Genomic DNA, 22,276 nt, shown 5'->3' with positions numbered 1-22,276 from the left:
CCTCCTCCTGAGACCCCATGGCTACTGTGAACATTGTATCTTTTAATGTACGGGGCCTTTACGCCCCAGGGAAGAGACACAATTTATATAGGGAACTGGACCGTTTGCGGGGGGACGTGGTCTTCCTCCAGGAGACCCACCTCACACAGACGACTCGAGTTAGGTTGCACTCACCACAGTACCCTACGTGGTACTACAGCCTCTCCGACATCTCTAAAGCCAAGGGTGTGGCCATCGGGATTCGTAGGGGAACCGCGTTCACGTTTGAGGAAATGTTATGTGATCCTGCGGGACGTTTTCTGTTTCTGCGGGGCACCCTGGGCAGCATGCAGTGTACTTTGGCCACCTTATACTCCCCTAACAAAAACCAGGTGCGTTTCTTGGCTTCCACACTTAGCTCCCTGCGGAACTTTGCACGTGGATGCATTCTCCTAGCGGGCGATTTTAATGTTCCCTTGGAACCTACTCTGGACACCTCTAGGGGTGGTTCCTCGCTTTCCGGCAGGGGAATAAGGTATATACGTTCTCGACTCCATGACCTACAATTGATGGATGTCTGGAGAATTGCTCACCCGCGGGAAAGGGACTTCACCTACTTTTCCCCGGTGCACCAAACCTACTCTAGAATAGATTTATGCTTCATTGATCACCAACACCTTCCGCTCATAGTGAAGTCAAGCATTGACTCATCCCCCATTTCGGACCATGCTCCGATTTCCTTAACCATTAGCGTGGCGTCCATACCCCTGAAGGCCACTAACTGGAAGTTGAACGAGGACCTCATAGCCGAAGAGGCGGATAAAAAGGTGATGGGTGACAGTTTGGAGTTTTATTTTAAGACTAATGTCAGTCCTGAAGTCTCACCGGGAGTGCTCTGGGAGGCCCACAAGGTGTATATTAGGGGAAAGTTCATAGAATTGGGTTCTAGGAAAAAGAGGGAGCGCTTAACTCAACAGTCCAACTTGTTGCGTGACATTACTGACTTAGAACGCCGACATAAGTTGAACCAGACTCCGGCCCTTTTCCACGCCTTAACGGAAAAACGGGAGACCTTGAAGTCTCTCCTTCATTTAGATCACAAACGTCGCGCGCGGTTGGTAGCACACCGTTTTTATGAGTGGGGCGATAGGCCCAGTAGACTGCTGGCTAATTCGGTGCGACAGCGGAAGAATGCGGCGTTTATTGCCAAAGTTAAGACCCCCTCGGGAGACTTGGTGTTCGAGACACCCCGTATAGCCAAGACATTCAGGGACTTTTACCAGCGCCTGTATCGGGTGCACCAGGGGGACCATGATAGAGAGACTCGGGGACGCCTTATTGGGGACTATCTGGCCCGTGCCGCCCTCCCGAAACTCTCCGGGGAGGTTTTGGCTTCCTTGGAGGGGGAGTTGACGACTGCGGAGCTTCTGGGCGCCATGAAAGCTATGGCGCGCAGTAAGGCACCGGGTCCAGACGGCCTCACGGTATCATATTATAGAGCGTACGCTGACATACTGTTGCCGTACTTGACCAGATATGCTAACGTGACCTCGGATGGCGGGGACCTTCGCCCGGAGACCACTCATGCACACATCACGGTATTACCCAAGGAGGGCAAGGACCCTAGTGACTGCGCGAGCTACCGTCCTAATTCGCTCTTGAATATAGATGCGAAGATTTATCCTAAAGCCATAGCGAATAGGCTGCTCCCCCTGGTGCCACAGTGGATTTCACGGGATCAGACGGGATTCATCCCCGGGAGGGAGGCACGGGATAATTCTCTCCGCACACTCTCCTTAATGGCTTATGTGCGGCGGACTGCCCAGCCCACCCTGTTACTCTCCACGGATGCTGAGAAGGCGTTTGACAGGGTGGACTGGGACTTCCTTATGGCTACGCTGGCGCACCTGGGCATAGGTCCCACTTTGCGCTCCCAAATAGCGGCGTTGTACCACTGCCCCACAGCTCAGATACGGATTAACGGAACCCTTTGTGACCCCTTCACCCTATATAACGGCACTCGCCAGGGGTGCCCGCTCTCACCGATTTTATTCGCAATATCCCTAGAGCCATTTTTATCCCTTATTAGACAAAACCCGAATATACGTGGCGTCACCATAGGTACGACGGAACACAAATACGCGGCTTACGCGGACGATATTTTGTTCTACGTGCAACAGCCTCTGATCACCCTTCCAAATCTTATGTCCGAGTTTTCGGCCTACGGCGCGGTGTCAAACTTTAAAATCAATATGTCCAAATCGGAAATGTTAAACATCTCTGTACCCGCCAAACAGGTATCCCACCTGAAAAAGAACTATCCCTTTAACTGGCAGCTGAGTTCCATGAAATATTTGGGCATTCACCTAACGCCCTCACTATCGTCCCTTTTCCGCGCTAACTTTCTGCCTTTGCTCAACACTCTTAGGTCCGATATCCAAAAGTGGTCCCAGCTACGACATTCTTGGCTGGGCAGAATTGGTCTGGTTAAGATGAACTTGCTGCCCAGGGTGCTCTTCATGTTGCAGATGGTCCCGTTTGGGATACCGGTGGGGTTTTTTACAATTTTGACATCTATAGTATACCGGTACATATGGAATAGGAGAAGGCCCAGGCTGAATAGAACACTCCTCATCCGCCCTAAGTGTAGCGGGGGTCTAGCTGTGCCAGACTTTAAGCTCTACTATAGGGCCGTTGTGCTGACCAGGCTCTCTGACTTGAAGTATTGCAAGGGCACGAAACTCTGGGTAAATGTGGAAACAGACCTTTGTGGAGCTGAACCTTCCACGCTGATGTGGATACCGAGGAAGTTCCGGACCCTTTTGCCTACCACGTCCCCACTCACACACTCCTCCTTGATGGTATGGGACTCTATCTGTAAGAGGTATGGCTGGCTGTATAACTCCCCCCTGATGCCCTTGGTGGGTCACAACTTTTTCCCACCGGGTAACATGGACCCTCAGATTCACCCGTGGCGGCTGGGCACTAACACCTATCTACATCAGTTCACCGGCCCATCCGGGGTGCTACCTCTTTCCTCCATCATGGGTGACTCCTCCATTTCCTACATGGATCGCTGGAAACATCATCAACTGTTGAACTTTGTTCGCATGCTCCCAAAGCCCCTGCGCACCCTGGCGGAGCTTACACCTGTGGAAACCGCATTTGCTGAACCTGACCCGATTGAGCGGCCGGTTTCGTACTTCTATCAGGCCTTGCTGTCCCTCACTTCTACGGGTACCCCCTCCTTCCTACGGTACTGGGAAAGGGAACTACAAATGGCGCTGTCTCCGTCCCAGCAGTCACAAATCCTAACACTGGCTCATGCCTCCTCTGGATCCTCTAAGACATCAGAAATGGCGTATAAACTTTTGACCAGATGGCACTACACACCGGTTGTTTTACATAGGTTCTCTCCCCAGTCCTCCCCACTTTGTTGGCGGGAGTGCGGGGAGGTAGCCACTCATGCCCATATTTGGTGGTACTGCCCGAGGATCCGCCCATTCTGGCTGGCGATCTTATACACAATTAAAGAAATCCAGGGGTGGGAGGTACCTAATGACCCGTGGTATGTCCTGTTCCATTGCACGGGGAGGCCGACAGGCTCCTACAAGAGGTCGATTACACCACATCTCTTAAACGCTGCTAAAACCCTCATTCCTCAGTTTTGGAAGCTGAAGACGATCCCCACCCTCCGGCGCTGGTTGCTCAACGTGGATACCACATATTACATGGAGGATATGACCCTTTCCCTCCGGGGTAAATCTGAGTTGTCAACAAAGATCTGGGCCTGTTGGGTTGCCTTTAAATATTCCTCGAGTTATGCAGCCATAATGTCTCAACCAGAGTGAGGTGAACATGACGCTTGTTCTAACTATGTCTACTGTTATTTTGCAATAGGTTGTCTGACGGTGGTCTGCCCCCCCCCACATCCCCCCCCCCCACATCCCCCCCCCCGCTTCTTTCTCTTTCTCTCTCTCTTTCTGCTTATTTTCCCTTTCCTTTACTTCCCTTCTAATTCTGTCTACTATATTTCCTCTTTTATAATAGAAGAGGTGGGTGTATATTTCTGTGCCCATGTAACTAACGTTATAATGTTGTTGATCTTGCTATTGGTTTCTACATTGATCGTTATGCTCTGTACACGCTTCTCTTCTTTAATAAACATTAATTATAAAAAAAAAAAAAAAAAAAAAACTAAACAGCTCTAAGGGGGCTCTGAGGGAGTTGACAGACACTGATGGGGTGATTGGTCACCTCCTTGCTGCCTGTTTAACCCCTGAAAATGCTGACCCACCACAAATTGTTTTGTGTATGACCTGTGGCATTGTGGTCAGCCATCACATTTGTATTCATATTCACATACTGTTTATTGTGTAAAGCACATTAGCATGATCTAAACATTTTTTATTCACTTGTATTGTGAATTAGTTTTTCATTTTCATTTTCAATATATGGTTTGAGAACTGCTTGTTGTCATTTCTACCGTTCTTTATATATGATTCACTTTTCAATGCTGTACATTTGGAAATGTTATACGCTGATACCCGTTGCCTCGTGTATCAAGCACTGAAATACCAGTTCCCATACTGATCAGTGTTCTACCACTATTGGAATTTCAATGTTTTTCCGTCTTTTTAAGACTTGTTTCACCTGCGTAATACAGCCTTATGGCTTGACTGATGTTATGATTGCTGTTTTCTCTCATTAAAAACATTTGAACATGAAAAAAATTATGTTAATACTGTATAGTTTGTAACTATGTACAGCATGTACATGAGAGCAGCCATACTTGCTCATTACAGCAGATAGCTTTGCAGTGCTAGACACTTGTTTTGCTTTCATGACCAATACAAGTCTAAGGGCCCATTCACACCAGTCTGGTCTGCTGTGTTGTGTAAATGCAAGGGTGTTAGTGTGCATTGTGTTGCATGTTAACATGCATTGTGTTAGGACAGTCCATTTATTTAAATAAGTTATCCAAATCATAAAAATGGGCCAAAAATCGAACTTGTAGCATTCTCTGCAACAAAACCGACCGCAATGAGCATTAAGCCCCATACACACGATCAGATTTTCTGCTGATTTTTGTCTTCAGATTTACCAAAATCATGTAATGCAAGGGCCTGCCTGATTGCATACAAATTGAAACTCCTAAGCCCTTGTACACAAGGTCGGACATTCCGACAACAAAATCCGTCGGATTTTGTCCGAAACTTATGTTGCATACACACGGTCGGACAAAGTTGTCGGAAAATCCGATCGTTCGTAACGTGATGACGTTATTTCATTACGACGGGACTACGTTCAGGCTAGTAGCCAATAGCTTTGGTCTAGGAATTTGATCTGAGCATGCGTGGCACTTTGTCTGATCGGAATTCTCTACAAACGATCGGACAAAGTCCGATTGCATCATGTTGTCGGAAAATTTTATAGCCCAGCTCTAAAACTTTGTCGGTTGGATATTCCGACTGAAACAGTCCAATGAAGACCACACACGGTCGGATTATCCGACAACAGGGTTCAGTCGGACATTTTCCGTCGGAATGTCCGACCATGTGTACAAGCGCTAAGGTTTGTCCTCATATTATATGGTTTTGGTAAATCTGAAGGAAAAAATCAGCAGAAAATCTGATAGTGTGTATGGGGCTTTAGTGTGTTCTGCTGTGCTTCAAAGAGCATGCCCCTGCGAGGTCCAGTCATGGCAATGCGCATTACATACAATGAATGCCATTGTATGCAATGCGCATTGCCGCACATTACTGCAACATGATAGAATGAATGAGTCCTAAGCATCTGTCAGCTGATTGAAAACCTTGCATTTTAGGTTTGTTTGATATGTTAACAGCTGTTTAGAAGAGTAATTGAAGTTTTTTATCTGCTTTGTTGCTAAAGGCTAATCTACAATTCTCTACATTTAATACAGCATAGGCCTTGTCACACCACAAATTTGGGCTGCATTACTCAACGCAGACACAACATGCATGATTTCTAATAGGCCCAGTTCCCACCAATGTACTGCACTGGTGTATGCTGGGTGAAGATGGAGCATGTTGTATTTACACACCGAGTGGTGTGCAGAAAGGTTTTAATGTGCTGCAGTGTACGTTAAAGAAAGAAAACTAAAGTATTTTGTAGAATGTACCTTGCCACTTTAATTTTAAACTTTCTATGGACTATTTAGATGTGTAGCATTTTGTAATATCATGGTTATTCATAAACAAAGATGATTTTTATCATTATGGTTGTTATTTTTGCTAAAAACATATGTTATGCTGTAACTGCTGAAGTTATTTTTCCTGCCAACATTACAGCTGCAATGTTTCCTGCCAACATTACAGCGGCTATAATCTTCCCTGCCTCCTTATTACATCCCTTTATCCATGTTAAGTTGCTATGGCAGCCCCTCATTATCATCAAGCCAGTGTGTGCTCTCAATAGCCTGATAACAAGAGTGCATTACTTGATCTGTTTCAGGAGATTAATTCATTATACCCCTTATTAGAATACGCATTGCCTTACAAGAAGCCATGTGCTGGGTGCTGGACACGGCGTGTGGGTAATTCACTCACACTGCCGCACATGGAGTTTTTCAATCAGTTTTTGTAAAACTGCCAAAATCCACATTACGTACAATATATGAACAGCAAAATAAGAAAACATCATCCAGCTGTCATAGAGCTATAAACATGGTGCTGAGGGCACATCTTCCCCGTGCCCTCCTGAGGTGATGATAGCCAAACTTTACCATATTTATCAATGTTGTGCTCCACTTTTGTATAGGTTATCACTTTATCTCACATCTGTTACACCATCCACTAGTTAAGCCTACTGTTTAGAAGACATTGGATAAGAAATGGTACTTGTCTAATAAAAAGTAATGGCAGCCAATGGCTGAACAAACCCAACAGATGTTGTGTGTGAGATGTGAGGTTCCAGTTAGGTTTTGCACTAGGATTCTATGGATTCTAGTTACTATTTAAATTTTAAAAGGAATGTATCATGCTTAGGTTAGTCAGAACAGTAACTCTCATTTTCTACCCACTTCCATATGGCTGTGTCTTAGGTTTCTAGTGGACTAATGAAAGCAGTCTGCTGCACTTTCTTTAGGAATCTCTTAGCCAATAGTGCTTTTTGTCAATTCAGTGTCATGGGCACATCTGTAAGAAATGGTTATTTGAAATACAATTTAGAATGAGTATATGTGTATGTAAATATAGGGTATATGTAAATACTATATACTAATATATATATATATATATATATATATATATATATATATATATATACACAGTGCCTTGCGAAAGTATTCGGCCCCCTTGAACTTTTCAACCTTTTGCCACATTTCAGGCTTCAAACATAAAGATATCAAATTTTAATTTTTGTGAAGAATCACCAACAAGTGGGACACAATTGTGAAGTGAAACGAAATCTATTGGATAATTTAAACTTTTTTAGCAAATAAAAAACTGAAAAGTGGTGCGTGCAAAATTATTCGGCCCCTTTACTTTCAGTGCAGCAAACTCACTCCAGAAGTTCAGCGAGGATCTCTGAATGATCCAATGTTGTCCTAAATGATGGTGATAAATGGAATCCACCTGTGTGTAATCAAGTCTCTGTATAAATGCACCTGCTCTGTGATAGTCTCAGGGTTCTGTTGAAAGCGCAGAGAGCATCATGAAGACCAAGGAAGACACCAGGCAGGTCCGTAATACTGTTGTGGAGAAGTTTAAAGCTGGATTTGGTTCCAAAAATATTTCCCAAGCTTTAAACATCCCAAGGAGCACTGTGCAAGCGGTCATTTTGAAATGGAAGGAATATCAGACCACTGCAAATCTACCAAGACCTGGTTGTCCCTCTAAACTTTCAGCTCAGACAAGGAGAAGACTGATCAGAGATGCAGCCAAGAGGCCCATGATCACTCTGGATGAACTGCAGAGAACTACAGCTGAGGTGGGAGAGTCTGTCCATAGGACAACAATCAGTCGTACACTGCACAAATCTGGCCTTTATGGAAGAGTGGCAAGAAGAAAGCCATTTCTCAAAGATATCCATAAAAAGTCTCGTCTAAAGTTTGCCACAAGCCACCTGGGAGACACACCAAACATGTGGAAGAAGGTGCTCTGGTCAGATGAAACCAAAATCGAACTTTTTGCCCACAATGCAAAACGATATGTTTGGCGTAAAAGCAACACAGCTCATCACCCTAAACACACCATCCCCACTGTCAAAGATGGTGGTGGCAGCATCATGGTTTGGGCCTGCTTTTCTTCAGCAGGGACAGGGAAGATGGTTAAAATTGAGGGGAAGATGGAGGCAGCCAAATACAGGACCATTCTGGATGAAAACCTGTTGGAGTCTGCAAAAGACCTGAAACTGGGACGGAGATTTATCTTCCAACAAGACAATGATCCCAAACATACAGCAAAATCTACAAAGGAATGGTTCACAAATAAACGTATCCAGGTGTTAGAATGGCCAAGTCAAAGTCCAGAACTGAATCCAATCGAGAATCTGTGGAAAGAGCTGAAAACTGCTGTTCACAAACGCTCTCCATCCAACCTCACTGAGCTCGAGCTGTTTTGCAAGGAAGAATGGACAAGAATTTCAGTTTCTCGATGTGCAAAACTGATAGAGACATACCCCAAGTGACTTGCAGCTGTAATCGCTGCAAAAGGTGGCTCTACAAAGTATTAACGCAAGGGGGGCAAATAATTTTGCATGCCCCACTTTTCATTTTTTTATTAGTTAAAAAAGTTTCAAAAATCCAATAGATTTCGTTCCACTTCACAATTGTGTCCCACTTGTTGGTGATTCTTCACAAAAAATAAAAATGTTATATCTTTATGTTTGAAGCCTGAAATTTGGCTAAAGCTTGAAAAGTTCAAGGGGGCCGAATACTTTCGCAAGGCACTGTAGAAGCTCGTTACCTCTCTACTCAAAATCCTGTTACCTATCTTGATATGCAGGCAGCATATAGGGAAGTAATGCTCCTCAGGGTCTCCAAAGCCAATAAGCAACAGTTGGCGCAGACTCAACGCATTTTTGAGCAGGGGGGCAAAATAGGACGACTTCTGGCCTGGTTGGCCAAAGAACAACAGCCCACTACATCCATTGCCCGTATCCAAGATTCGGATGGGGCGGTGCTGGTGGACCCCCTGAACATAGCTGCGCTTATGGAAAAACAAAAAAGAAACCTAAAGGTTGCTGCCGCCCTTTAATTCCCCAGACCTGGTTAGAAGTCCGTGGCTTATATATTAGTATGAAAAAACTCCACAGCCAAATATTTGCAATCAATATTGTGTAACACTATCTAATAATACATACATAACTCTATATAAAGCAGTCCAAAATGTCTCGTAGATCACTCGCACAATTAACAAATATGCTCTTTTTTTTGGTATCTTCCCAGACATAAACTTTAACTGCAACCTACATAAATGATAAGATAAATCTCGCACAAACAAGCAAAGGATTTTTATATATATATAAAATATATCAAATGTGTGTGTGTGTGTGTATATGTGTGTATATATATATATATATATATATATATATTGCGTTTCTTCTCAGAGAATAAGTACAGGATCCCCCCCACTTCGTGTCTCTGCCTCTTACGCACTGACCCTTGGTTCTGCCCTTACCCACCTCTGAGCATTGACCCTTGCTTCCACCCCCTACCCAGCTCCCACTAGGGCCCCTTTTCAAGAATATAGAGCCAAGTATCATACTTGTAATACTATGTCATTTGTATAGAATTTGGTAATAACAAGAAAGGCAATACAAATAGATCCCCCACAGCCAGCAGTAATAGACTACCCCCAGCAACAATAGACTCCAGCAGAAACAACAAATCTCCCAGCAGCCAACATCAATAGACTATCCAGCAACCGTATACCCCCTCCCTAAACAGTAGATCCCCTCGAGCAACAATAGACACCCCAGTAGCCAGCATCAGTAGACCCTCCATCACACCCCAGTACCCCTTGTATATTCAGTGCCGGAACTACTTTCCCCCGCGTTCCTGCTGAAAAAAGCCCTGTATATGTATGTGCATGTGTGTGTGTGTATATATATATATATATATATATATATATATATATAGGTATATATATATATATAAATAGCTTTTAATTATATAATTAGTTGCCATATTTTCTGCCAAAGGTCAGGGCTAAGACTAAGGCCTCATAGAAGAGAAACACACTTTAGATTTTTTGTTGTTTTTGCACAAACACTGCAGTACCTGTATACTTGGGTAGTGCCCAAGTTAGCAGAATTTGGTGTCAGTTTTTTTTGTCAAATAACATATTTATTTATATTCAAAGAGTGCATTACACGTCATGCATTACTACAACATAGTAGAACAGTTAGAACAGAGAAGAGAGGGCTGCCGGGACCACCCATCCAGTGGCCCGTTCCAGTAGGCCCTCCAGGGCCGGCAACTGCCAGCCCTGGGGGGGCCCCCCGCGAACAACCGGGCCGACCCTGTTAATCAACAAGTGGCGTTGCCCACCTTAGGGTCCAGTAGGGTAGCCCCGCACCCAATCATAAACAGCTACCAACAGTATTAACCTCTCATGAGTAGCAGCATCTACGAAGTAGTGTGCTAGAGGAGCAGCAAGGCACATAGGAACACCAGCCATGAGGAAAAGGGAGAAAGAGACTGGCAGAAAGATATAGGAATACCAAGCAGTAGAGAGAGAGGAAAAACAAGAGGAGAGACGAGAAGGATAGGAAGTAAGAGGGGTAAGGAGAATGAGAGAGAGAATAGCAAAGGAGATAAAGAGAAGAGAAAAAAAAAGGAGGGAGAGGGGAACGTGGGGAAGGAGGGGTAAGGAAAGGTAGGGGGTATAGTCACCATGTGTGGTCCCTGCGGCATTTTCACCTCCGGAGCTCCCGTAAGTTCCATGGGCTCCAGACCACATCATGGGCCTCAAGCCTGTCCCGTATCCTGGCGGTCATCCTCTCCATCAACTCCACGTCCTGAACTCTAGCATGGAGTGCTCCGAGAGCGGGGGGCAGCACCCTTTTCCAATGTAGTGCTATTAGGCATCTCGCCGCTGTCAGGATATGTCGTGATAATGTCTTGCGGGACTTCGTCAATTTAGGGAAAGGGATGCCCAACAAGAAGGTCTTAGGATCCAGGACCACCCGCCGGTCCAAGAGATCCGACAAAAGGCGCCGGACCCCCTCCCAGAAGGGAACCACCAGGGGACATTGCCAGAAAATGTGGAACAACGTGCCCTTGTGGGTCAAGCACCTCCAGCATCTGTCAGAGGTAGTAGAGTAAATGGCGTGAAGGACGTCTGGGGTCATGTACCAGAAAAACAAAATTTTGTACGCGTTCTCCCTGTAGAGCGTGCATAGAGAGCTTTTCGAGGCCTGGGACCATATCGTCTGCCATTGCTCATCCGTTAGCTCCTCCCCCAGCTGTTCCTCCCACTTGAGCATATAAGCATGTCTGCATGCCGAAGCTAACGGGGGTGCATTAAGGATTTTATATATAGCTGATATCAATCCTCTTTGGGCCATGCCCTCTAGGATTATGGTCTCAAAAGCGGAGGGAGGGGAGAATCGCAAGTCAGAGGATATGGTCTGGGCAAAGTGCCGTATCTGCAGATAGCTGTAGAAGCTCTGTCTCGGGAGGTCAAATTTGGACTGAAGATCAGCTTAAGACAACATTCTCCGCGATCTGGGGTCCACTAAGGTCCCCAGATGGAAGAGATTCCGGGACGACCACGGGTGGGACATCGCATACGTCAGACTGTCTGGCATCTTAGGGTGGTACAGGAAGGACGTCAGGAGCGATTTGTCCGAGGACAAGACATAGATCTTAGTAAGCTTGCGCCATAGGCCCTGTAGATGGGACATAGATCCTAGCAGCTGGGTCCGGGGAGTCAACGCTGGGGCGCTCCATAGCATACTATTAGGATGCACTGGAGCCATCCAGAGCTTCTCAATTTCCGTCCATCTGTTGTACGACCTCTGGGTGAACCAGGAGGTCACTGCCCGGAGCTGAGCTGCCTGGAAGTACTTTACAAGATCCGGAAACGCCAGTCCCCCGGCCGAGCGAGAGGCTGTCATTACCGAGCGGGGGATTCTATGACGCTTGTAATTCCATGTAAAGTCAAGCAGGTCCGCCTGTAATTTTCTCAGGTGGTGATATGGTACTGGGATAGGAAGGGTCTGGAAAAGGTAGAGAAGCTTCGGGAGAATCGTCATTTTCACCGAAGCAATCCTACCAAAGAGGGAGATCTGGTGCTTCCGCCATTGGGAAAGTAATTGCCTAATAACACCATATAGGGGCGGGAAGTTTGCCTGATACAGAGATTCAAAGGTCGGGGTGATATGAACCCCCAAGTATTTCAGGGAATCGGTTTTCCAGTGGTACGGAAAGGTGGTTCGGAGATGTTCGACTTCCTGGGGCGGCATATTTACCGGTAGGGCTTCCGATTTGGATGCATTAATTTTATAGCCCGATAGGGCGCTGTAGCGGTCCAACTCCCTATGTAGGTTAGGCAGGAATATCCTGGGCTTGGTCAGGGTGAGAATGACATCGTCCGCGAACAAGGACACCTTAAATTCCCTGTCCCGAACCGGGACGCCCCTGATATCCGGGTTCCGCCGAATGGACGCCGCCAGGGGTTCCACACAGATAGCAAATAGTAAAGGCGATAGGGGGCAGCCCTGGCGCGTGCCATTGGATACCGAGAACGCCGAGGATGTGGCGAAGGGGGTTTTAACCTGGGAGGACGGGTTGGAATAAAGGTGGCGTATGGCCCGCAGAAACGGTCCCCTCATCCCCATGTGCTGCAACGTAGCGAACAGGAAGGGCCACCCCAGTCTATCAAATGCCTTTTCCGCATCTAAACTCAGAAGCAAAGACGGGGTGCCCCCCCTATTCGCCACGTCGACTAAATCTATGACCCTCCTAGTATTGTCGCCGGCTTGGCGAAGAGGGACAAATCCCACCTGATCTTTATGGATGAGGGAGGGGAGGACCCTATTGAGCCGGAGGGAGAGGAGCTTCGTAAAGATCTTTAGATCTGTATTCAGGAGTGCAATGGGCCTATAATTGGCACAGAGAATGGGGTCCTTATCGGGCTTGGGTATCAGGGTGATGAAGGAGCGTTGCATATCGGAAGGGACCGGGGTATTTAACAGAAACGCATTAAACAGTCTGCTCAAATAAGGAAGCAGAAGGGGCAGAAACGTTTTGTAGTATTCGTAGGGTAAACCGTCCGGGCCCGGGGATTTATGAGCCGGTAGCGACTTGACGGTCAGCTCTATTTCCTCCTCCGTGATGGGCATATTCAGGGAGGCCAGATCCAGGTCTCGGATACGGGGGATCCCACTGTCTGTCAAGTATTGGCGCATGCGCTGGGAGAGCTCCTCCGACGAGGGAGCACTGGGTATGTCGTCGCTGTTGTACAACTCCGCATAAAATTTCGCAAATGTGTCTGCTATCTCCTTAGGGTGAGAGACTACGGTGTTGTTTTTAGTTTTAATCTGATGTGGAGTGGATAGGAGGGTTTTATCGTTAAGTTTCCTCGCCAAAAGAGAGTGCGCCTTGTTGCCCCTGTCGTAATACAGCTGCTTAACCCGCAGAATGGCCTTTTCTACCCGGCGAAGCGCCAGGTCCTTAAGCACCATGCGAAGCCTAGTGATCTTCCGGAGGAGTCGCAGCGACGGAGAGGCCTGCATATCCCTTTCTAACTGCCCCAGTTCCCTTTCCGTCCGCAGTTTAGCGGCCTCTGCATCCTTCTTTAAAGCAGAAGAAAGAGCCATGCACTTTCCGCGGATGATCGCCTTATGGGCCTCCCACAAAGTGGGGAGAGTAACATCCGGGGTCGCGTTCTCAGCGAAGTAGAGTTTCAGGGTTGAGGTCATTTCCGCCTGTGAGGGGGAATGTTGTAGGAGAAAGGTGTTAAGTTTCCAATTGTAGGGTGTAATTACAGGGGCCGCTAGATCCAGTGTTAACAGGATCGGCGCGTGGTCCGACCATGAGATCGGCAGGATATGGGCTCGGCGGGCCACTCTCAGCGTTGAATTGTTAGTAAAGAAGTAGTCTATGCGGGAGTGCAACTGGTGCGGGGCCGAGTAGAACGTGTACTGGCGGTCCGCCGGGTGAAGGGCCCGCCAGACGTCAAAAAGAGCGTGTCTTCGGGTCAGCTGGCGGAATAGTTTCGAATCCCTAAGAGCTTTAGCAGAGGGAGGCCGGGTCGTTGTCGCCAAACGGTCCGCAATGGCGGAGTGAGCCAGGTTAAAATCACCCCCCACCACTAAGTAACCATGGTCCGACTTGAACAGACGGGACAGGAGTTTGGAAAGAAAGCTATGTTGGCGGACATTGGGGGCGTACAGGGTGCATAGAGTGATCGGCTGTGAACCCCATTTGCCCTTAAGAATCAAGAAGCCTCCCCCGGGATCACCATAGTGATCGAGGTAGGTAAATGGGGCTCCGCGACGTATCAGGATGGCCACGCCGGCCTTCCTGTGAGGGCCCGAGGATAGGTAAGCTAAAGGAAAATATCTAGAGGCGAAAGCGAAGGACCCCCCCCTTATCAAAGTGTGTCTTTGGTGTCAGTTTTAAAACTGTATGTATTACACTTTGAAAGAAGCCTGTGGATTAAAAGCACATCATTTAAGAAAAGTCCTGGTCATTTTTACAGAATTACATTGCTCGATTTGTAAGGTAAACCAAGTGCTGTACAAATAAAATGCTGCATGCAGGTAGTAGGAGATGTCTGCACTATAACGCATACATTGCATACCTGTGGTCACACATGTAATTAAAAATCCTTAAAAAATGTAATTTTGAAATAAATTACAGCCAGGATAACTATGCCTTATTGCTGGCAGTAGCGCCTCTTGTGTGACTGAGTTCTACTTTATATATTAATATTTGATTCTAAACAATTACAGATTTAAAATGAGTGTATTCTGTTGCTATAGACATGTGAACAACCATGTTTTGCATGCTTATGTGTTTTCCAGCATTGCACCACACATTTAGATATACAAACTTGCGGGGAGGCCAGTGGGAGTATTAGTGATGGTGTAAAATGTTACTGAATGTTTTATATAGCATTTTATATGTGGGCTCCATGGACCTGTCTCGTGAAAATTAAACAGACTTATTTCACTGTAAAAATAACTTTACATGGGTCCCTCCCTTCTTGCAGCCCTTCACACCATGGACAGTATTGGTAGTCACTCGGGTCTGAGTATCAACTGGTCCAAATCCCAGATCCTCCCACTTGATCATTTCCCCCCTGTACCCACTTCCCCTCCTCTGAATCTCCCTAGAGTCTCTGTGATCAAGTATTTAGGAGTGCAGGTCACTAGATCACTGACAGACTACGTGCCTCTAAACATTGAACCCCTGTATACCCTGATCAAGAACAAGACACAAACCTGGGCCAGACTACCTCTAGGTGTTATGGGACGCATCAGTCTGGTCAAAATGATACTTCTACCTAAGATACTTTATTTGGTGTGACATGCACCCCTATACATACCACAAAAGTTTTTCAAAACAATCGAATCAATTCTTAATTCATTCGTATGGGGTCACAGCAGACACAAATTGTCTTGGAAAATTCTAAAGAATCCAACGACATTGGGAGGGGCTGCTCTTCCAGATTTCCAGGATTATTATCTTGCCTCCCAATTGTCCCACTTTTATCATTTTGACAAGAGCGAGCTACCAAGATACCAGACACTACTTTGCCAACGTCCGGCCGACCCAGCCCATACCCCACTTCAGTCGGTCCTTCGGGCCCCATTGTCAGGACGTTCCCCCCATCACAAGGTAGACATGCTCATACATCACCGGAGGATCTGGCGGACGGCCCTGAAAAAAATTGGGACCCCGCAGGTCCATTCCTATACACCTCTCTGGTTCAACACTCATTTGCCCGAACTGTTGTCCGTTCCAGACCCCGCGGTCTGGATACGTTATGGGATCCTATATGTGCACCAAACTATGACTAACGCTGGGCTCAAATCATTTCAAACGTTAAAGGAAGAATTCTCACTCCCTAACCATGTCCTTTTCAGGTACTTACAGCTCCGACATGCTTTACAGACTCAATTCGCCGGCTCCAACCCAACCCTGACAGTCCCTCCTATAGTTGACATAATCAAAGGTGATGAGCCAACCAAGTTGATTTCCACCCTCTACTCCACCATCCGTCTCCCAGGCACCGTGACATGGGCATATGCTGCTAAGACCCGATGGGAGGTGGATGTTGGAATAATTGAGGATGAGGAGTGGGATGAAGTCTTGGGGGATGTGAAGAGAGTTTCCCCCAAGCTGTCGGACCGCCTTACGCAGTTGTACATCATTCATAGGACATACTTGACTCCCCAGAGGATAGCACGGTTCAAACCAATGTATAATCCAGGATGCGACCACACCCCAGGCGCCTTTTATCACCTCATATGGTCCTGTCCAGTTATCCAAACATACTGGATACAGGTGATTGGCTTTCTCCATGATCAGATGGGCTCTCCTGCTAGCCTTGACCCGAAGATGTGCCTGCTTGGTCTGTTGCCAGAGTTAGACGCTGACAAACCTCTTCGCACCTTTTTACATGAAACACTGTTCCTAGTGAGAAAAGCGATTGCTCGTGGCTGGATGTAGGCCCTCCCCCCCACTGTCCAGTGCTGGAAGAAGGAGATTAACGATACCCTTTCATATAAGAAATTTATTTATGCACATAGAGGATGTCCACTTAAATATGAGCAGATCTGGGGTAGATGGTTGGAAGATGGGGAGACATGTACCTGATTTGCTGCTATATTGATCCCTTACCCCCCTCCCCCCTCTGCCTCTCCCTTTCTGTGTTTCTTCCACCCCTTGGGCCTCCTCTTATTATCTTCCCCTCCTCCTCCTCCCCCCCCCCCTTTTTTAGTTATTTTTGTATTAATTTTCTCATTTTTTTTCTCTGTTTGCTCCCCCTACCCCGGCTGATACACAATGGCTTTATATGACTTTACCAATGATGTTTGTCTATTCTTTTACAGCACAGCTAATCCAATGTACTCATATATGAAATACTGCCTTGGCCATGTTGGCCTATGTTACCTTCTGTACCGATGGCATGTTTGCTTTGTCTGCTTTTTACCCTGTTTCCTGCTCCTTTCAATAAAGTTTGTTTTTCGACTAAAAAAAAAATAACTATACCTATATAGTATGTTGGGTAAACAGTGACTGAAATTACATATGTTTTAATGGTAATGTATGTTAATTGTTTCAGATATTCCCCTTGGCTCATGTAAGTGGAAACAAGAAACTTATCACATTAATTAATCCCCAAGCTGTGAATCTCTCAGAGTACAAGGAGAAGCTTGAGCAGGCAATTAAGTCATCCGAAAGGTACATTTTACATCTTAAGTATTCTTTTTACTAGACAATGCAACACAACAACTGGGATTCATTTACACAATTTCCTTCTGGTTCCCTTCCTCAGAAGTCAAACACAGTTTAGCTGACTTGTTTAATAAGGCTAAAAGGAGTGTGTAAAGTGCGCTAATACATTACGATTAATGAGATTTCAGTTTTCTATGGATAACTGTACTTTGCACATCATCACTGTGTAGACAGCAACATGTCTACAGACCAGGACTCAACAAAAGGAGCACATCTGTGCCACTTACCTGTTTGATTCTATGGGGCTGATTTACTAAAGGCAAATAGGCTGTTTACTTGGCAAGGGAATTTACCTTTAGCTTAGTGAATTGGGTAAAGTTCAGTTGATTTCCTTTGTTCAATCAAAGTGCAAGTAAAAGTACTGTTTTTTTATTTTTCTTGCATGTAATTGGGTATTTTTTGCTAAGTGAATTCTTACCACATTCCCTTAGCTAAGGAAAACCTTCCTTTACAAAGTGAACAACCTATTTGCTTTTAGTAAATCAACCTCTATGCCAGCAACCAATATTGTTAATTTCTTTATTGTATTACCCTCATTTGATTACTAAATAAATTGACCATAGACTGCTAGAATACTCATACTTTTCACAGGTTTAGGTAAGGCTTGCTCATCCCTAAAGCCACCCATAGATGATTCAATCTTCTCTCCTTCCAGCTGTGATATAAGGAAAGAAGTCGCTCGATTTCCCCATCAACACAGTTAGTGTTGATGAGGAAGTCCCTCCTGCAGTGCTATCGTATTCTACCACTTTAATCAATAAAAAAAATTGGGTACAATCAGCCTGGTCCGTTCTGAAGCGGCTTAATTTCGATCCATGTATGGATGGCTTAAAGTGTTACTAAACCCAGGACCCTGCACCCTGCATCTGCTCTCCCACAGTACACAGACTGTGGAAATTCAATTATTTTAGTAAATATAAACTGCTAAATACCTTTTCTCATCAGCAGTATATAGCAGTCTTCTGATTAAAGCTTGTAGGAGTTTTCATTCTGACTGTCCTACGAGGATGAATGACCCCAACCCTCTGTCTGGAGAGTGCTGATCATATGCACCCTCCCAAAAACAAACAAAAAAAAAACCCCTCCAAGGCTTTGTACTATAAGAAGATGGATTGGGGACAGTAAAATAAGGGGAGGATCAGAGAAGACAGGATCAAACAGCCTTTTTACACAATGCAGAGGTTCCACAATTAGTATAACAAGCATGCTTTACTGCATATACATACTGATTTTACTGTTCTGGGTTTAGTAAAACTTTAGTAAAACTTTAACTCCCAATTTGATTCTAGACAGCCAGTTGTGAAAAGCAGAATACACATATAGTAGGACCTCTGATGACATTGTTCTTTGTGCAGACTGCAGACAAGCTACATATAACCAAATGTTTATAATGACCTGAGTTTGTGAGCAAAGTTCCCATTTTCCAAATTAAGATAAGGCAGATTATAAGAAAAGATAAGAAAGAGATTATAATTTTAAAGTTGCTTGCTGTCCCTGGATATACTTCAAAAATGAATGTATTTTTCTTTTATTGTATTTGTGTAAAATGTTTGTTATAAAAATTGACAATTGTATGTTAAATGTACTGTATGTATGTCTTCATCTACAGAGAATGGGAGTACATAGGAAATATCCATTTGTAACTGCTGTTTTTTAACATTGTAATTTATGTTATTTTTAAAGTGCAAGGAAAGACATGCAGTAGACATGTCAGCCAGTAAGACTGCAAGCCTGTAGGTTGACAGGAAGGGTAGAGGGGAAAGTGCCAGGGAGGCTGGTCCTGGGCTGGAACAGCCCAATAATTATGCCCTGTTGCGTGACATTGGTGAAACCAGTCAGGGATCAGCATTGCTGGAGCAGAGTGACGCCCCTAGCTGCCAGGGGAATAACTCCTCCTGTGAGGGTGGAGGTGAAGGCAATTTGGAACGACCTGAAGTGCTGAACTGTATGTTCTCTACCGGGCACTCGGGTTCGACACACCATGGATCTGGTGGACGAATTACTGGGAGGGGCTGGAGAAGACCTGGCTGTCACGGTGCACGTTGGCACCAACGGCAAAGTCAGAGGGAGATGGAGTGTCCTAAAAAAAGGTTTTAGGGACTTAGGAGCTAAATTGAGGAAAAGGACCTTCAAGGTAGTGTTCTCAGAAATACTGCCGGTACCTCGAGCCACAACAGAAAGGCAGTGGGAGATTAGGGAATTAAATAAGTGACTGAGAAGCTGGTGTAGAAAGGAGGGGTTTGGGTTCCTGGAGAACTGGGCCCACTTCTCAGTCGGTTACCATATATATATTATCTCTAACATCCCCCAACTCCGTGATACTGTCATGGAGGAGTGGAAGAGAACTCCAGTGGCAACCTGTGAAGCTCTGGTGAACTCCATGCCCAACAGGGTTAAGGCAGTGCTGGAAAATATTGGTGACCACACACAATATTTACACTTTGGGCCCAATTTGTACATTTTTGTCTTAGGGGTGTATTCACTTTTGTTGCCAGCGGTTTAGACATTAATGGCTGTGTGTTGAGGGGACAGCAAATTTACACTGTTATACAAGCTGTACACTCATTACTTTACATTGTAGCAAAGTGTCCTTTCTTCAGTGTTGTCACATGAAAAGATGATAAAATATTTACAAAAATGTGAGGGGTGTTCTCACATTTGTGAGATACTGTGTGTGTGTATATATATTATCACATAGTTTTTTTGGCTCCTTTAAAAAAAAAATATATATATATATATATATATATATATATATATATATATTTTATATAATATATATACCGTATATACTCGAGTATAAGCCGAGATTTTCAGCCTCTTTTTTGAGGCTGAAAGTGCCCCCCTCGGCTTATACTCGAGTCATCGCTGTCTGCCCGCTCGATCAGCGTGTCGAGCAGACAGACAGCGGCCATTCTATTCAAAAGCCGCGCCTCCGGCTCCGCCTTCGCCTGTGATAGGCGGAACACTGAATTTCCCAGCAGCCTGTGTTCCGCCTATCACGGACATCGTATCATCCTCGTACTACGGACGAGGATGATACGACGTCTGTGATAGGCGGAACACAGGCTGCTGGGAAATTCAGTGTTCCGCCTATCACAGGCGAAGGCGGCGGCGCAGCTTTTGAATTTTACAATGGCCGCCGACGAAGAGGGCACGGGACGGAGGCAAGGCAAGGCACGGCACGGCACGGGACGGGACGGGACGGGGGCAAGGCAAGGCACGACACGGGACGGATGCAAGGCAAGGCACGGGACGGAGGCAAGGAGGCAAGGCACGGGACGGAGGCTCGGGACAAAGGTAGGCTGGACACACACACACACACACACACACACACACACACACACACACACACACACACACACACACACACACGGATGGATGGAGACACACACAGGGATGGATGGATGGATGGATGGAGACACACACACACAGGGATGGATGGATGGATGGATGGAGACACACACACACAGGGATGGATGGATGGATGGATGGAGACACACACACACAGGGATGGATGGATGGATGGATGGACACACACACACACAGGGATGGATGGACGGACACACAGGGATGGACGGACACACAGGGATGGACGGACACACAGGGATGGACGGACACACACACAGGGATGGACAGGCATGTCTCACCCTCGGCTTATACACGAGTCAATAAGTTTGCCAGTTTTTTTGGGGGTAAATTGGGGGCCTCGGCTTATATTCGGGTCGGCCTATACTCGAGTATATACGGTATATATATATATATATATATATATATATATATGTGTGTGTATATGTGTGTGTATTGATTTTTTATCTTGCTATTTTTTTCCACGGAAGTGGAGTTACAATTTTAAGTACTTTAAACCCCCTGTCCTAAGGGACTGTTTAAGCAGAAGAAAGTAACAATTTTCAGGATCCATGCCGCAGACATTTGGTTAATTATGTTAATGAAATTGGATCAGAAGTGGAGCTTATATCACATCCAGAGAGCGTTAGATTAGACTGTGCAAACTGCTGTAAAATGTTAGTGATTTCCAAATGCCTTTCCCATGTGACCCTGAAATAATAATAGGGCTGATGGGAGATGTGCTTTTCTCATCTCTTTATGTAGATAATAATTTCATGGCTACAATATGAGATGATGAAGTGGTGCAAATGGAATACAAATCACACTGGATATCCTTGAAAAAGTATTATTTTATTAACTCTTTATTAAAAAGTATAATGCAGAACAATTTAGTATTAAAAGGGAAAACAGTGCATGATAACATAAACATTAGAAAATGACCTGGAGTTGTGTAGTGATTATAAGAAAAGAGATAAGGTCCCCGCGTGGATGAATGTGGTGAAGGTGCAGTGCACTTTTGGACTGTGACACTAATTCTAATGCTATCATGGGTGGAAGGAAAGAAAATAGTTTGATTCCTCCTATAACACAGTTAGTGCTGATGGGGGAATCCCTCCCACAGCGCTATTGTGTTCTGCCAGCAGGGAGACCTCCCTGCCAGGAGAACACAATAATCAATGTTACAGTTGGTGGCACTAATTTTTTGGGAAAAACACGACAGGCTGGTTGTACACATATCAATCTAACAATCGACTTCTGTACAACTAGGGTGACCATACATGTATCGAAACTCAGATGGTCTCTGCTGATCTAGCCAAATTTCGATCCATACATTGAATGGTCGACTTGTATATGTGGCACTGACCCCCGAAGGAGCGTCTGGTTTTGTTGGACTTACCGTTTACCTTCTCCACCTCGTTGTTGTCTAGGGGTTCCCAAGGATGGTGGCCCAATAAACTGCAGAGACCGACACTTGAATCCCTTTTACAAATTTTTATTTGCATAAAACGT

General features: G+C 45.4%; 1 protein-coding gene across 1 annotated transcript in view; it reads left to right on the top strand.

Moving 5' to 3' along the window:
* VWA3B (von Willebrand factor A domain containing 3B) overlaps nt 1-22,276 on the top strand; it is a 239,170-nt gene that overhangs the window by 95,954 nt on the left and 120,940 nt on the right. Inside the window, exon 20 of the mRNA XM_077482767.1 lies at nt 17,247-17,365. Coding sequence (XP_077338893.1) covers nt 17,247-17,365 — 119 coding nt within the window. The remainder of the gene's footprint in view (nt 1-17,246; nt 17,366-22,276) is intronic.

The sequence above is a fragment of the Lithobates pipiens genome, unplaced genomic scaffold (assembly GCF_037356315.1).
Source record: "Lithobates pipiens isolate NorthernLeopardFrog02 unplaced genomic scaffold, aLitPip1_a1.2 Scaffold_16, whole genome shotgun sequence".
Taxonomy (NCBI): domain Eukaryota; kingdom Metazoa; phylum Chordata; class Amphibia; order Anura; family Ranidae; genus Lithobates; species Lithobates pipiens.
This window is presented reverse-complemented; position numbering and strand designations above follow the sequence as displayed.